This window comes from Oryzias latipes, chromosome 6 (assembly GCF_002234675.1).
Source record: "Oryzias latipes chromosome 6, ASM223467v1".
Lineage (NCBI taxonomy): Eukaryota > Metazoa > Chordata > Actinopteri > Beloniformes > Adrianichthyidae > Oryzias > Oryzias latipes.
The window spans coordinates 14,435,053-14,450,717 of NC_019864.2; the positions used below are offsets into that span (position 1 = coordinate 14,435,053).

Consider the following 15,665-nt stretch of genomic DNA (forward strand, 5'->3'; position numbering starts at 1 on the left):
GCTGGTTTAAACACGTTTGTAAAACAAAACTAAATATTCAAATTAAAAGCGACTTTAATTCTGCTCTGCAGCCTGTACCTCTGATAGCTTGTGTATCAGTAAGGGTGTTGTGGGATTTTAACTTTTGTGACATCTGTTTCTGAAGATTTTCCTTTTAACCCTTGTGCTATCCTATGACCCCACCCATACATTGTGTTATTTCCTACCATGATAAAGGTGTAAAGATTTCATGTAATCCATGGACACCAGTGAAGATAACAAATCATTGAAGAAAAAAGGTTCAGCACACTGTTTTGTGGGTCTAGATGACCCAACTCCCAATGTTAAAGTGCCTAGGATAGCACAAGGGTTACACCAGAGGTCTGTGCCTGAGGTCCTGGAGCCACATATGACTCTTTTATCCCTTCATTCTCATTCTTTGGCTTTGAAGAAAAATACTGTGGCTTTTAATAGTTTGTTGGTTAGGTTTTGTCATTTATTTTAAGGTTTTTAAACAGAGGTAATATTACTTTTTTTTTAATCACTGCTGACATTTTATTACAGGGATCCCTCGCTATAACACGGTTTACTTTTCACGTTTTCCCTACTTCACGGATTTGCATCGTGCATTGTGTTCTGTATTCTGATTGGCTAAAAAGTCACTCCCCTTCTTCTCTACCTGTGCTTCAATAACGTTGCAGTTTAATATGTACATGTACGTAAATCAGCTTGACAAATTTACATTACGTACGTGCAAATCATCTTGCAGTTTCTCTAAAACCCATAGAAAAAAGAGCAACAACAGCTGCCAATCACTATGTTCTTCTCCCGAACAAACACAGCTGCACCGCGGGCTTCAAAAGAAGAAAACGCCGCAGAGCGGAGTCAGGATGCAGCGGCTCAGTCTGAAGAGCAGTGAAATAAACCTGAGTCACTATTTGTCCGACTGTACTTTGTATTTTTTTAATCATCATTTGAAATTTTCTCCCGTTTAATCCAATTACTCGGGTCGCGGTGGGCGGGGCTAATCTCCGCAATTTGAAGCCTTCTGTTCACATTGATGATTTAAATTATTATTTGTCAGTACAGTACAGAAGTTATCTGTTGAAAAAACGTTTCTAAGGTACTTTTATTGGTGAAACAAATGTTTGAGCCTGTAAAATGGTTTGTTCTTTCTTTTCAATCTATAATAGAGGATTTAATTGTATATTAATTGTAAAAAGAAAAAAAAATAGAGGTTTTTACTTCACGGATTTTGCCTATCACGGGTTCTTTTTGGAACGTAACCCCCGCGAAAAACAAGGGTTTACTGTACACTAAATCTAGAGCTTTACCATTTCTACAAAATGCACGTCAAATAACTAAACAAATAATGGTAAAAGGTTTCATCAATTGTTAGAGCGGTTCATAATTAGAATAATTCTAAACTCATGTTCTTACCTTTTGTTTAGACGGGTTCTTAAAGTTTGTAAAATGTAATTGCAAATCCACTGAAGCAGAATCTTATTTGATACAGGATGCAATGTTTTTAAAAACAGAGCGCTGAACCTTTTTTCTTCAATGATTTGTGATCTTCACTGGTGTCCATGGATTACATGAAATCTTTCCACCTTTATCCACCTTTGTCATGGTAGGGAGAACACATCAATGTAAGGGTGGGGTCATCTAAGATAGCACAAGGGTTAAAAGTGACGCCACCAAATCTGAGTCACAGTCTGACCTGGTTTAACCCTTAACACGCAATCAATGGCTTTGCGTTTTGTACATAGAGCCTGAAAACTGCCTTAAAAATGTGTGTGGTGATGCAGGATCATGCAAGTTCTGGATGCGGAAGCCTAAAACACACATTTATGCGCGACTAAATAGTCTTTTCATTGGAAGTGGTGTCTTGCAGAGGGTCGTGTCAACGTAGCTTCAGAAGAAGTAAAAGAGGAGGTGACACATGGTGCACAGTTTGAGGTTTGGACAGTTCTTTATTTCCCTTGAATAAGGCTGCTGGGTCTCCCCATAGTGGATATACGTGTATATATATTTACAGGAGATTGCTATACTGGAGTTACATTGAGGGCAGAGGGTCCATATTACACAGACTTCAAAAAACAACACTAATAGAGCCTCACCTCCAGGTTTCAGAAATCAGCAGAGAGGATGGAGGGAAAGGGAAACAGCACAGGAGAGGGGGAGAGTGAAAGAAGAGGGGAGATGATGCAGTCCAAGAGCCCGACTTAACTGTCTAATAACTTAACACTAAAAAAAAAGAACAAAAAAAAAACATACAGATTTCACGCACAGTGCATCTTAAATAGGTTACGTGAAGAACCATTTACCATAAATATCTGTATTTTCAGGAACCACATTTATAAAAAAATGATTAAAAAAAAACGTTAACCAGTCCTTTTTTTTTCTTTAGATATATTTTCCCTTTTTCTGTCCCCGTGCAAATCTTTCCTTTGTCCCTCCTCCGTGTGTTGTTTGGGCCTCTTATGTCCTGCCCACACCTCATCCAACAAAAGAGGGAAAGGAAACCGAACCCCCTGCCTCCCCCCTTAAAAGCATAAAAATTAGTAGAAAAATGAACAAACAAACAAACAAAACACCACAGTCAACTCATCACAAAATGAACCCACAGACACACAGAACACTAAGAACACAGTACTTTTTTTTTTCTTTTTTCTTTTATCTTCATCACTGTTATTCCTCTTAATAGCCAGTATCATCACTGTGTGTCTCTCTCCTGGCGTACTGGTTTGGCGGTGTTGGAACAGTCCTCCTCCTCCCCTCCCAGTGGCTCAGTGAAACTGGGAGGTTTCTCCTCAATTGGCTGGTTAGTGCAGCAATGATGTGTTATCTCTTCAGTTTCACAGTGTGGCAGGAAAAAAGATGGGAAAAGGTGGAATCAGAGGAACGACAACAACGATTACAAAATAAACCCCCAAAAAGCCCTGACCATCCTTTGGGACAATATGGCCTCTTTTCTCCTTTAGTTTCATTCCCACTGATCTGTGTGGTTGGGAAGGCGTGGTTTGGCTGGAGCGCAAAAGTGATGGGCGGAGATGGGTGACGGGGCATCTGAGGCTGATTGGAATTTCACCAATGGACGGGTCTCAACAGGGTGACGAGGATGTACGAGGCATGTTGATGTGTGACTGGCGGATCCCCCGCTCGTTCACGCGCGCCGCTGCTGCTGCAGTGCCCGCCTCTTGCGACTGTAGTAGTTACGCATGCCGGTCTGTCTGGCAAAGTTCATCATGTAGTTTTGCTTACGTGTGCTGCAGGTGTGCAAAGACAGTAAAAGGGGAGGGGGAAGAGAACATGTGCAATTAGAGTGGCAAGGTAAAGAGCACTGAAGGTTCGCACACGCTCCAGACATGCACACAGGCTGACCAATGAAATGGAGCTCTGTCACACCTAAGTTCATGCTGGAGTTTAAATGAAACCTCAAACACTCAACAGCTTCACAAATCTCTATAATAAACGACTGGATCTATTGGACACACTTTGGTTTGTTTGCATTCTGCACAAACTGGCAGCTATGTCAAACACGGTGAGCTTCACGGATACAACAAACTACACACAGTACAAAACAAAAAAACAAACAAACACAATGGTACACTAAACTGACTGAGTGTTTGAGGACAGAGATAACACACACAGACACACAAAAGGCCACAAAAGTGCAGGTTCCTGAGCAGGAAAGTTTTTTTTGTTTTGTTTTTTACTAAGTGACAGAGAAAAGCTGCAGAAGATCGCTTGCTTAGCCTGCTTATAGCCTTTTCCATCCAGCAGGGCGGTGCCAGTGAGCCAGGAGCGCAGCCAGGGCAGGCAGGGGTCTCTGTGAAATGAGGGGAGGGGGGCAAAAAGGGCTCGGGGAAGGCAGGAAATGGCTGCGTATGTGTGTGTTGATGCTAGGGATGTGGCAGTGCATGGTTTAAAAAAAATGAGTGTGCTCATAGGTTTATGACATTTGAGATGAAGAAGAGGCTCCTGGACCAGAGACATGCTGTCCTCAGAGAAAGACTAACACACAGCCATGAGTAGAGAAAGGATGAAGAGATGCTGCGGCAGTTGCCCTTAGAACCATGCGCAGGCAGAGGAGGTAAAAAAAAAAAGGTCAAATGGGAGTTTGTTTGAAAAGAATGACATGAGATGCCCTGAATATCAACTGAAGCTGACATTCAAGTAAAAAAACAGCCATTCATTTCTGAGGCTCGAGTGACAAATTGCTGGATGGAGATTCTCAAGTAGAATCGAAGGATAGAACAGCTGTGAAAAGCAGCAAAACCCCCACAGCGGGCGGCAGCTGACGCAGTATTCAGAACAACACAAACAAATACAGATATAGTGATGAGTTACATCACACTTGTACACAAACACATAAGCACCGACATTTGTGCTTGGAAAATATCCACGGAAAAAGTACATTTTCATGTGCAAACCACCAAATAAACGTTGATACTAAGGATTTTATCTGTATGTTTAACCATTTCAGAACATTTACAAACACTTGCACTCCCTGTTCTTAGTTTTATGACTGTATTTTTATTGTTTTTAATGAATTATTTTGCGCGTTAAGGTCTGTACTTTGATGCAGTAACCCTCCACCTGAACACTGTAAACCGCTGATCTGCCCTTTGACCTGCCCGGGGTGCAAATTTAAGTGAAAAAAATGGAGATGATGGATGGTTGTGAAAATAGACGGCTGTGTGCGCAAAAAAAAAAAAAAAAATCAAAAGAAGGCCGTTTGCGGTGTCACAGGTTAAGGAGGGGGTGGTGGGGTATGTAAGAGGGTGGGGCCGCATTCAGGAAGAGGCGGAGGACTTACCTGACGCTACAGCCATGCCAGAGGGAGCAGAATACAGAAGAGAGCAGAAGTTAGAGCGCGAGAGGAGGGAGGCGGGAGGAGGAGGAGGGGACTGCTGTCTCGGAGAAAGGTCTGGGGAGGCAGGAGCCCCAGCCTGGGGAAGCAGGGCGGGAATAAAGGAGAGAAGTCATAGAAGAAATGAAAGTTGGAAGGAGGAAAGGAGGAAGAACAAAATAATAGAGTAAGAAAGTTGGAGAATAGAGAGTAAAAACATGTAATAATGATAAAATGGGATAAACAGCAGCTATCCATCCGTTGTGTGCCAGAGGGGCACAGTTAGGAGGTCAGGAGGGATTTAGGAGGAAAGTTAAAAGGCCAAGGAGGAGTAGGAGGATGGAGAACGTTACAAAAGGATGAGGCACAAGCAGAGGGGTGAGCATAACCACGTTAGTAACATTAAGCAGCCGGGAGCAAAAGAAACGATCGAGGAGGGACAGTGAGAGGACAATGTGCGGAGGAGCGGTGAACAGAGACATAAACAACAGAGTAAGTGTGAGGGTTACATCACGCTTCAGCAGACACTGTTGAAAACTGAGCAAATGCAAGGGAGGGTGTGCGACAGGTCACGGCTATGTTGGCCAGGGACAGCTCAGGTTAGGCGCAAGGAAGGTTGAGTTTCTGTTTGACTTGCCATAAGCTTAACTAAAGACACTATTTTATCTAGAAAGTCAAATGATTTTATCATTGCTCAGAAACTCAGGTCACCTTGTGAAAAATCAGTCTGAAGTCCTTTGGTATGTTTCCCCATTTCAACCTAATCCTAGTCTTGTTGTGCACAAATACGAAGAACACATTATATTGTTTGACATGACACATAAACAACTTTTGTTCTTAATGGCACAAAGAAAAATAAAAATCAATATGTTAAATTTTACAATAGCCTGCCATGTAGAACAGCAGATTGGTTCCCATTTTATATTTATATCAGGTATTTTTGAACATGTATTTCATAATGTTTTGTAATTGGCATCATAGTTTTATTACATCAGAACTGAACCGCATCAGAGTCTGCAGAACTATGGCCTGCATCTGCAATCTAGCCTCAGCATGCTTTGCTTCATCATTCCAGAGCAGTGCGAACTGTTAGCCGAATGAACCATATATACAGTCAAATGTACTCGGGTATGGTACCGATTAGTATGAGGCGCTGAATGTAAAAGATCAGGAAGCAAAAATCTCTAACAGCTCTGTCAGATTTAGCTAACTTTTCTAATATTTGCTGCATTTTAATTACCTTTATGCCTAGATTTACCCCACACAAATGTGTAATATGTCATTTCAAAGCATACCGATGTAAATGATAATCATTGAAGTAAAAATGACTGTCAAATACAAGTATAAATGTATATTTTAAATCTAAATTAAATGTTACAAAGAAATGTTTAGAAAGTATGCTAATTTTAGCATACCCATCAAAGAAGTCATAAAAAATCACACTGTTATACAGTTAAATACACACATCTTTAAAATCACTGGTTGCCATTTATTTTAGCTCAGCCCAACATACAAATAACTGTATCATAGAGATCATTTTATTTATGCCCTCAAAATCCTTTAGTAGTCTTTACTGAAAGAACACCTTGGTGCAGTCTGTCCACCTGCCATTGCAGCCCTTTCAGTTTTATTGGCTTGAAGGGAATCAGTCTGATAGAAAGGTAATAAAATGCAGCAACTTTTAGGAAAGTTGACTCAATCTGACAAAACTCTGCTTATTTTTCTTTACACTGGGCACCTCAAAGATGATCTGGTGTGAGTAAGCTCTAAGCTAAAATATCATCACCCATCCGTTACTTGATGGTTTAAAGGGTCATAATATGGAATAAGTGAAAATTAAGAAGAAGAAAAAAACAAAATAACTCAAAAATAACCTACCAATATAGAAAAGATTCTTAGGAATAAAAAAAAAAATATTCTTCTTCTCGAAGCTTTTAAAATATGTTATTAAATTCTTCTTAAAGTGTTTAAAAAGACATGTTTGGTTACTTGATTCAAAGTCAACTGTTAATCTACTAGAAGCATAGGCTTTGTCAACCAGCAGGAGTTGATCTGCAGCAAAATAAAAATTGACAGTTTGTCCGCTGGGAGCTTAAGTCCCACTTTAGCCACACACTTCTATGTCTGGAAAAATGTAAACTCCTCATTTAACCCCTCCTATCTGATAGTGGTGTGTTCCAGACACACTAAGGAACCATTTTGAAGTATTAACCCCACAATTCAAGATGTTAATCCAGAGTGTTGTGCCAGTGGGCACTATAGGTCGCATGTTAGCATCTATTAAAGTCCCAGGATGGGCACTCTTGCACTTGGCCACTAAGTTGGTGCCATCGTGTTTGTGTGTACCCCTGTGGAAGGAACCATTGGGATTGAGGACAGGCAGAGGTAGAGACTTTGGTAGCTGAGGGCTCTGTTGTGGCCAGTCTGTGGAGCCGGGAACCGACTTGTACTTGGGTACTCACAGAACTACTTCCACATGGTCCAAGGCCCACTGGTCATGTCCTGCACCTTCATGCCGTGGCTGCCACCATCGCAGCATCACTCCTTTAACCCTGGCTTCACTGGGGAAATCATGGGAACATAATGAAAGCAATGATTTACTCATTTGGTTTTTCTGTAATGTGGCAACAGTTTTTACATCTTTTCGATTGATAACATGTTTTACAAGCCAATGATACAGTATTTTAAAATAAGAAACATGATATATTGATACTCTGTGGAACATATGAGAATTCGTGAAGTTGTGACTGTATTCAAATATATTACTAAGGACAATTTACCTTTGGTAAAGCCTCAAAAAACTATTTAGGAAGTAATATCACAGCTGGACTTCCAAGAAAATCCTATGATAACAGCATAAGAAGGGCTGGATAAGCCCTTAACATGATTCTGTCATAAGCTCTGTTGATAGCAGCATGAGAATGAAAAATGAACCATAGCCACACGTTGGTGTCTTCATTACTCACAGTGGAATGTTGTAGGAAACTCTCTGAGCCTTTATGAAGTCTTTGGGCTGGTGCTGGGCGATCACGTGCCAGCTGACTCCATTGTTGACCGTGTACTGGAGCAGGACAGCTCGATCCACAGTGTCAGCCTGATCCAAAGCTATGTTACAGCTGTCTGTTTGTGCCACGCTCCCAATCTGCAGCACAAACATGATTTTGCTGCAAGGAGACAGGAAAGCATTGGGAAAAAAGGAATTACCAAAAAACTGGACACATACAGTAAATGATAGCAACCTTAATTTTGTTATGGCACAAAAAAGACAAACAGAAACTTTGCAAGATCGGTTTATCTTCTGGTACTACCTGTACCTGGCTCTAGTGAGGTCTAGCGGTTTGGTAACTGCCTGCCTCATTTTACAGCCATTGAAGTAAAGTGAGTCTCCATGAGCGTGAGGGGACAGCTGCCCACAACCACTACCCACTCCCCCACCCTGGATCAGCTGCCAGCTCTCCTGAGACACGCTACTGGACTCAAAGTTATCCTTGATAGAGCTGGGTAGGTCAGTGCCGGAGAGGGAGCAGTCATCTCCTGTTGAGTGAAACAGCGAGATAAAAGGATGTGATCTTTTTTATGGAAAGAGGACATAATTATGGAAGCATTTTGTTTATATTCAATAAAAAAACAATGGGTGTTTTTCATTCTAACTTCTTAAATACAAAAACATTAGCTTAAAAATCATTTAAAAAAATAATATCCCCACGCTGTTGTCAGGTGTGACTCACAAACAAAAATTAAATAGTTCATACTGGAAAATATTCAATACTTCCTCAAAGTGTTGCTCTGTAAAGATTGTGGATAAAGTAGGGGGAACAAAACAGTTCTTAAAGAAATTAGCACAAAAAATTAGTTTGAAAAAGAAAAAGAAAAGAAAAAATATTAGAACTGAAAATACAGAAAATCTGAACGAAAAACACCCATTTTTTCATTTTACATTTTTTAATTGAATACAATAAACTTCTGTACATAATAATCAAAACACTCAAACTTAAAATATAGATGACTGGGTTATAGCAGGACAGCCTCATTCTTGTCCCAAAGATTTATCACTCTGCTCATGTTCAACAGAGATTTTCCTGCTGATTAGCTTGGTTAGCATGGTTGTGAACCGGTGTTCAGCATGCACAACAGATTACATGCAGAGTGGTAGCTCAACAGGACCAGAATTGGGCCCGTTGGTTAGTTTGTGGCCCACCATGATAGCCTTCATCGCATATGCAAACTAGTCCAGTGGTGCAATAGCCGTGGCCGCTGCACAGTCCTGGACAGGCCTCGCCGATGTAAACGTGGTCCACTCCCCAGCTCAGCCTCTCTCCTGTCCCCTCCTTTTGAATCCAGCGGAACTGAGTGGCTCTGGGTAAAGTCAACAACGTGAAAATAGGTGACAACCATTGCCCGACCAACTTGCTTGAGTTCACTTAGGTTCGATGTGGGGAGTCCTTACCCTGAGGAGACGTGGTCTGGAAGCTGGACAGTGACCCTGGTCCATGTTGAGCTGTTAATTGGACTAAAGATTGTGGATTCGTGGAACTGGAAGGGAGAGCAGCCCACATTGTTTATTGAAGATGGGAGGCATTCTGACTGCACCAGCTGCCACGAATCAGACCTGAGGGGAGAGGTAAATGTGTGTTATGTGTGAAGAATATCATACCAACAATAGTTCAATTGGGTTAAAACATTGCAGCTTTGGGTAGTTCCTTGTTTTCCTCACCTAGCATCCTTCCTGTACTGCAGCAGGACAGAATGATGGTCTTCGCACGTGTCTGCTTCACAGCCAACGACGATCTACAGCAGAAAAAGATGCAAGGCTCTGAATTTGCCTGTAAAAGACAGAATCTGCTGCAGCAGCAAACCATTTCTCCACCTTGAACTGTAAAATATATCCAGGTTGCACTATAAGCTCTCGGGTGGCAAGGATGTTATGTGTCCTGTCTTTGTTTTTGTTTGGCCAGTACAGGTGGAATGAGGGGTTCCCGCAGAAGCCGGCCGTTCGTACTGCATTTGGGTAGAAACTCCAGCTCTCTTCATGTGAAACCCCCTCTGGTGAGAACAAATTTCACAGTTAGCAACCAGAATTTCTATTAACTTGAGTAAAAAAAAAAACATATACCAGCCTACCATCGTCAAATGTGTCGAACAGTGCAGATGGGTTGATGTCTGACCCCCCCACCAAGATGTTGTCTATGGCCCACTGGGCTCTTTCAAGGCTTGGGGTGGCCAGCCCAGAGGAAATGGTAAAGGGCTGCCACCAGCGCAGGCGAGTGGCGTTAGTCAGAGCTCCCTCTGGCAGAACTATGTAGTCTCTCCTCACTGACACATACTTCAGATAGTCCATCTCATGCAGGAGAGTCCAGGACACGCCTGAGCAGTGACATGAAGCGCATGAAGGGAAAATTTAGATACTCGAAAATGTATGAGCATGCTTTTTGCTTCACCTCCGTCAACAGAGTAGTCTAGAAGCACCCCCTCCCTGCGGCAGGTTGGACGATGGCACATGGTCATGTTGTCTTCACTTCCAATCCTTGCCCAGTATTCCACAAATCTATCAATGAAACCCCCCCCAAAAATGATTATAAACAGAAATCCTCCCTGTAGCTGGTAAAAGCAGATCAGTACTGACTTGGCGCCTCGCAGGTCCAGGTCAGCAGTGACGGCTTGTCTTGCACCGGCTCCTCCAAAATACAAGGCTGTACCTTCCACAAGCACACCGCAGTCTGTGCAGGGCTTACCGCCCTCAAGCACCTCCCACTGAGCGCCGGCCGGCCCCTCCCAGTCAAAACGCTCCTTCAGAGAAGCCTGAAAAAACAACTTTTAATGTTCTGTCTGCTAATATTTAGCAGAAAGGATATATTTATAGAAAGCCACCTTAAGAGCAGTGCTGGCATAGCAGTTAGGTCCAGTGAAGCCAGGGTCACAGAGGCAGTGCTGATCCAAACAGTCTCCATGCCCCCCACAATGGCTGGCACAGGCTGGCCCAATGTAAAAGTTCTCCACTCCCCACTGGATATCAGATTGCTGCTGGTAAAAGCGGAAGCGCACAGCCCTAAGCGACAAACAACAATCAAATTGGATTAGGAAAAAGCAGTTTCTTTTTTACACGAGTCAAGACCCTGTTTCAAACGTTTCTAGGATGACTCACTTGTCAGCCAGGCTGTCGGGTAGAGGATAGATAGCCCTCTTCCAGCCCTCAGCAGGGAAGAAGACAGACGGCTGGGACACCTGACCACCACAGCGGGGGTCAGCAGGGAGGCACTGGGGAACAAGGTACTTCCAGGTAACTCCAAAATCCACTGAATACTGAGCGTGAACCTGCCGATCTGCATGACGCTCCGGAACACTGCAACCCACAGCAATCTAGACAAAGCAGGTGTGAAGGGATCAGCCAAAAGCAGCAAATGTATTCCAATAAAAGTTATCCATTTCAATAAGTGCATTTTGATATATTGATTATAGATACAGACATGCTAGATTTTGAATAGATTTACTGGAAATTATTCAAGTTTTGTGTCTCAGACTCCACAGATTTCAGAAGGCATGTTAAAGAGTTAAAGCTAAAGACTGGACATTCAATAATAGAAAAGAGCAAGTGGCTTGTTTGGGAGATAAACTTTAATTTAAGCTCAAATCAACAAAACAAAATACTCTAAGGTTCTGTTTTCCATGGAGAAATCCTTACAAAGTGGAGATATTTTGTCTTTAAGTACAGCATCAGGCCTGTTGAAAATCCTACTGCATGTCAGCAGTCTCACCACAGTTGTCAAACATGTCAGTGGAGGTGTTATGGTTTTGGATTTATTAGTACTCACACATCAGACTAAGATTTAGTCATTAAAGTCACTCTCCGGTCATCTTTTGATCTATTTTAAAGCTGTTCCTAGAGATCCTTTCTTTATGATTATGCCCCTTTTAGCCAAATCAAAAACTTGTGTCATTTTCCATGAAAGTTTCTGCAGGAGTTCATTTGTTATTCACTTCTGAGTTGTGAGTGGAACTTTTGGCATGGAGTACCCCCACCCCCCTTCCTGTCACCCATAACTGAGCTATCTGTTAAAGCTCTCACAGCCCCTCACACCCTCAACCCAACATTACCGGTGCAACAAAATGGCAAACAATGTTGGAGCTAGGAAAACAAATACATACATGGATCTTTTTGTCAACAAACGGACGCATCAGAATGGAGCAAAGCAGGGACTTTCAACGTCACAAATGTGCTCTTTTTCAAACTGCATTTTTTTCACTGCTCCTGACTCCTAACGATTTGAATAAAGAAATACTCAGGAACGCAGTTTTAAGCTTAAATTTCTTGTCCTCCATCGTTAGAAAAATGCCACAAGAACATGTTAAAAACACCAAAAACACAAATTTAATTTTATTTGTATTGGGCGGCAACTGTATTGAATTAATATTAATGATTAACCAGAGGCTTTTGAAGGTCACGTTTCTAAAATTTCATTTCTGAAATTTCTTCCTGAGTAATTCAGAATTTTTGTCAGTAGTTGCAGGTCATCTGAGGTTCTTGAACTGGTGCTCAATGTGTTTTTTTCCACATGACTTTACATACTTTTTTTTTCTTCCTGATAATACAGCTGATTATATCATATCCACATTTTACCTTGAACTGCATGGCCCAGCCCTTGCCCGGAATAATATCATGAGTGACAGCGTACACCTCTCTCCCGTCATCATTTCCACAAACCATCACCCCATCAGGAGAGTTGCAGAACCGCTGCACTGAGCAGTCCTCCGAGAACAACCAGTTATCACTCACTGGAAACAAGAGAAACAAAACTATAACACCCCATCAGATGAAACTACTCGACTTGGAAAACTAACTCTCATAACACAACACCTAAAGGGGTTTCCTCCAGCTCACTGGGTTGACCTATCTTTCCTGAAGTCTCATCTGCGGGGGCTCTTTCATGATTTGGCAAAGCCACTCCTCCGAATGTGTCAGAGATCTGAGCTCGAGGCTCTGAGCCTGCGATGAGGACATTATCTATGGCCCAGTCACTGTGGTCTGCACCGTCGTGCTGCGGCTGCCACCAGCGGACACGCACTCCTTCCTGTCGGGCAGCAGGGGGCAGCAACACATTCACAAACCTGAGGAGACAAAAAGCAAAGGTTCTTAAATGTCCTACTTCACCTGGTAAAACCTGCTGCACACAGGACAAAGAAACTCACCCAGGTTTGGTGTACAAATCATAGAAGATCTCTGTCAGTAGATGCCAGTTGATTCCACCATTTAAACTGTACTCCAGGAGGACGCCCTGGTTGCGGTTGCTGGGTGGGATCATGCAGCCGTACATGAAGTAGAACTGGATGAACTCTGCGCTGGTCAGGTTTAAATCCACTGTCACCAGCTGACGGCTGCAGCCCTGCACAAAAAAGGTTGACGTAAAAGCTTAAAAAGAAATGTAAACATATCATGATACCATCTTTCTGAGGCAAAGCACTTCAATGAAATCTGCATAAAACATTGTTCCAAAGCCTAAAAGTCCCACTCCAATCATCTTTTGATCTCCTTCAAAAGTGGAGCAAGGAGCTTGAGACTCGTCGTAGTAACTTGTATGTCACACTTGCAACCTTTATCAAACTGCATTTATCGTCTGCTCCTGATTTGATGATTTGAATAAAGAAACACTCAGAAATCCAATTTTAAGTTTAATTTTATTTATTCATGTCCTCCATCCTGAGAAAAAGGCCAAAACAACACTTACAAAAACACCAAAAGTTTTCGTCTGAGTCTTAAATTAAATCTAAACTTACAGTAAATTTAAGGACCCTTTTATTCTGTAAATATTCTGTAAAAAATAAGTTACATTATTGGGAATGGTGCAAATAAAACCACCTGAAAATTATGTCAGTGTTGAAAAAGAAAAAAATTATAAAAGCAATAAAATATAAAGCAAAAATACATACACCACTGAAATGCAGGGCAGCTCCAGAGGCCACAGCTCCACACACAGTGCTGAGTTTACCACCAGTGAGCGTCTGCCAGTGACTGAGGGAGGGAGCTCGACTGAAGCTGTCCTTTAACTGTGAGGGCAGAGGACCCACTGGCTCATCACAGTACTCTCCACTCCACTCAGGGTCACACCTGTGGAAGAACAGCAGATTCGGACACAATAAACAGGTTCAAATCAAAAATAAAGCTGGCTCAAAGAAAACTCAATTAAAAAGTTTCCAACACTAAAAACAGTGTTTGTAACAAGACACCAGACATTGGTTTTTCTAATTTATTGTTACTTTAAATTGACAACCAAGACTTCTTCCATAAAATCGTTAGCAGGTGTGTCGAGGTTGTTCCTTACAAGCAGGAACTCTGCTGGCACCGTCCGTGTCCCGAGCACATATCCGGGCAGCCGTCCCCGATGTAGAGATTATCCAGAGCCCAGGTCTGCTGCTTGTCAAAGGGAGCCTGCTGGAACCATCTGAACCTTGTGGCAGGAGATCTGAAAACATGACACCAGTTTGAAAGTAAAGTTTCAGAAATGACTGACATCCTGACATGATTGATAAGTCTTTTGATTGATCCTAGTGACCTTGCATGTGGGAAAATGGGCAGCGTAACACGGCCCCATTTGTTGTAGGTGTCAGAAAGCAGCAGCCGCTGCAGAGTGTAAGAGGAGCAGTCAGGACTAGTAGGCAAACATTCTCTGACCAGAGGCTGCCAGCTCAGGCCAAGATCCAGGGAGTACTCCAACTCAACCGCTGCAGAAACACAGCAAGAAACTTCTTCAAAAATCTCACACCACCTTTGTTCTGCATGTTTTTTGGCAGATTTTCTGATGTGAGAAAAAAAAAACCATAAAAGATGGCAGAATGCTTACAGTAGCAGGAGTTTGTGACAGAACAAGATGCAGAGAAGTCAAACTGGATAAAAGAGTCTGGACTCAAGCTGATGTCAGTGGTAACAGCATAGCGTGTGTTGGACTTCTCAATGAACGCGAAAGCAGGTCCATCAGAACCACAAACTGGCATTCGGGTGCCACCAGGGTGGAGGAGCCAAGAACGTCCATCAATTGAGGAGAAATCATCCTCTAGTGGCCCCCAGCCACTGGCACTGCCACCCACCACCACCTGTGGAGAAAAGGGGGACTGTTTGAATCCACTAATAGCAGAACCAGAATCCCATGGGATTTGTCAGTGGGAATAAAAAAGAAAATAATTTACACACACAAAAATACATTAAGTGCAGCTTTTATTCAGTCATGGTTGACTGGTTCATGGAGTTTCTGTCCTTTAAAGTACCTGATCTATGACCCAAGGGCTGAAAAAGTGTCCGTTCTCTGAAGGCTGCCACCAGCGAAGTCGAGTTGATGAGGTACGGGCGCGAAGCGGGATCTCCAGGGCAACCAGACGAGCCTGATTACTGCTGTTACTGAAAAGAAACTCTTGCAAGAGTCCCCAAGTCAGGCCTCCGTCCACGGAGAACTGCAGCAGAACAGGCTGAGAACGAGGGTCCGGAGGTGCTTTGCCGCAGCCCAAACGCAGGAAAAACTGGACAAACCTGCAGTGTACAACCATGATATTTGAACGATGGGCCCAAAGGTGTTTGATGCACAAAATATTTATTTGTGTTTAGAGTACATAAAAATCAACAAATACATGAAAAAGAACATCAAAAATAGATGTCTTGTGTTGCTTGATGCAGGCTTACCTGGCATTGGACAGGTCCAAGTCATTGGTGACTAACATGCGTAAGCCGTCTTCACTGAAGAACAGGTGGTTCCCACTTGACATGATGCCACATTTCCTGGATGGCTTGCCTCCACTGAGGAGTCTGAAATGCTCCGTGTCCACTGCCCCGCCTTAAAAAGCAAGATTT

At 42.6% G+C, this 15,665-nt stretch overlaps 1 protein-coding gene across 1 annotated transcript in view; it reads right to left on the minus strand.

Moving 5' to 3' along the window:
- Positions 1–4,807: 4,807 nt before the first annotated feature.
- The window catches only part of reln (reelin), a 91,347-nt gene continuing 80,489 nt past the window's right edge, over positions 4,808–15,665 (minus strand). The window contains exons 43-64 of the mRNA XM_020703717.2: positions 15,498–15,648; positions 15,089–15,347; positions 14,668–14,917; positions 14,380–14,548; positions 14,149–14,289; positions 13,757–13,934; positions 13,019–13,212; positions 12,687–12,937; positions 12,450–12,604; positions 10,977–11,191; positions 10,703–10,880; positions 10,458–10,633; positions 10,273–10,379; positions 9,956–10,198; positions 9,702–9,877; positions 9,549–9,622; positions 9,282–9,443; positions 9,033–9,190; positions 8,143–8,368; positions 7,801–7,998; positions 7,297–7,395; positions 4,808–4,934 (exon numbers count right to left, since the gene is read on the minus strand). Of these exons, the coding sequence (XP_020559376.1) occupies positions 4,808–4,934; positions 7,297–7,395; positions 7,801–7,998; positions 8,143–8,368; positions 9,033–9,190; positions 9,282–9,443; positions 9,549–9,622; positions 9,702–9,877; positions 9,956–10,198; positions 10,273–10,379; positions 10,458–10,633; positions 10,703–10,880; positions 10,977–11,191; positions 12,450–12,604; positions 12,687–12,937; positions 13,019–13,212; positions 13,757–13,934; positions 14,149–14,289; positions 14,380–14,548; positions 14,668–14,917; positions 15,089–15,347; positions 15,498–15,648 (3,887 nt within the window). The remainder of the gene's footprint in view (positions 4,935–7,296; positions 7,396–7,800; positions 7,999–8,142; positions 8,369–9,032; positions 9,191–9,281; positions 9,444–9,548; positions 9,623–9,701; positions 9,878–9,955; positions 10,199–10,272; positions 10,380–10,457; positions 10,634–10,702; positions 10,881–10,976; positions 11,192–12,449; positions 12,605–12,686; positions 12,938–13,018; positions 13,213–13,756; positions 13,935–14,148; positions 14,290–14,379; positions 14,549–14,667; positions 14,918–15,088; positions 15,348–15,497; positions 15,649–15,665) is intronic.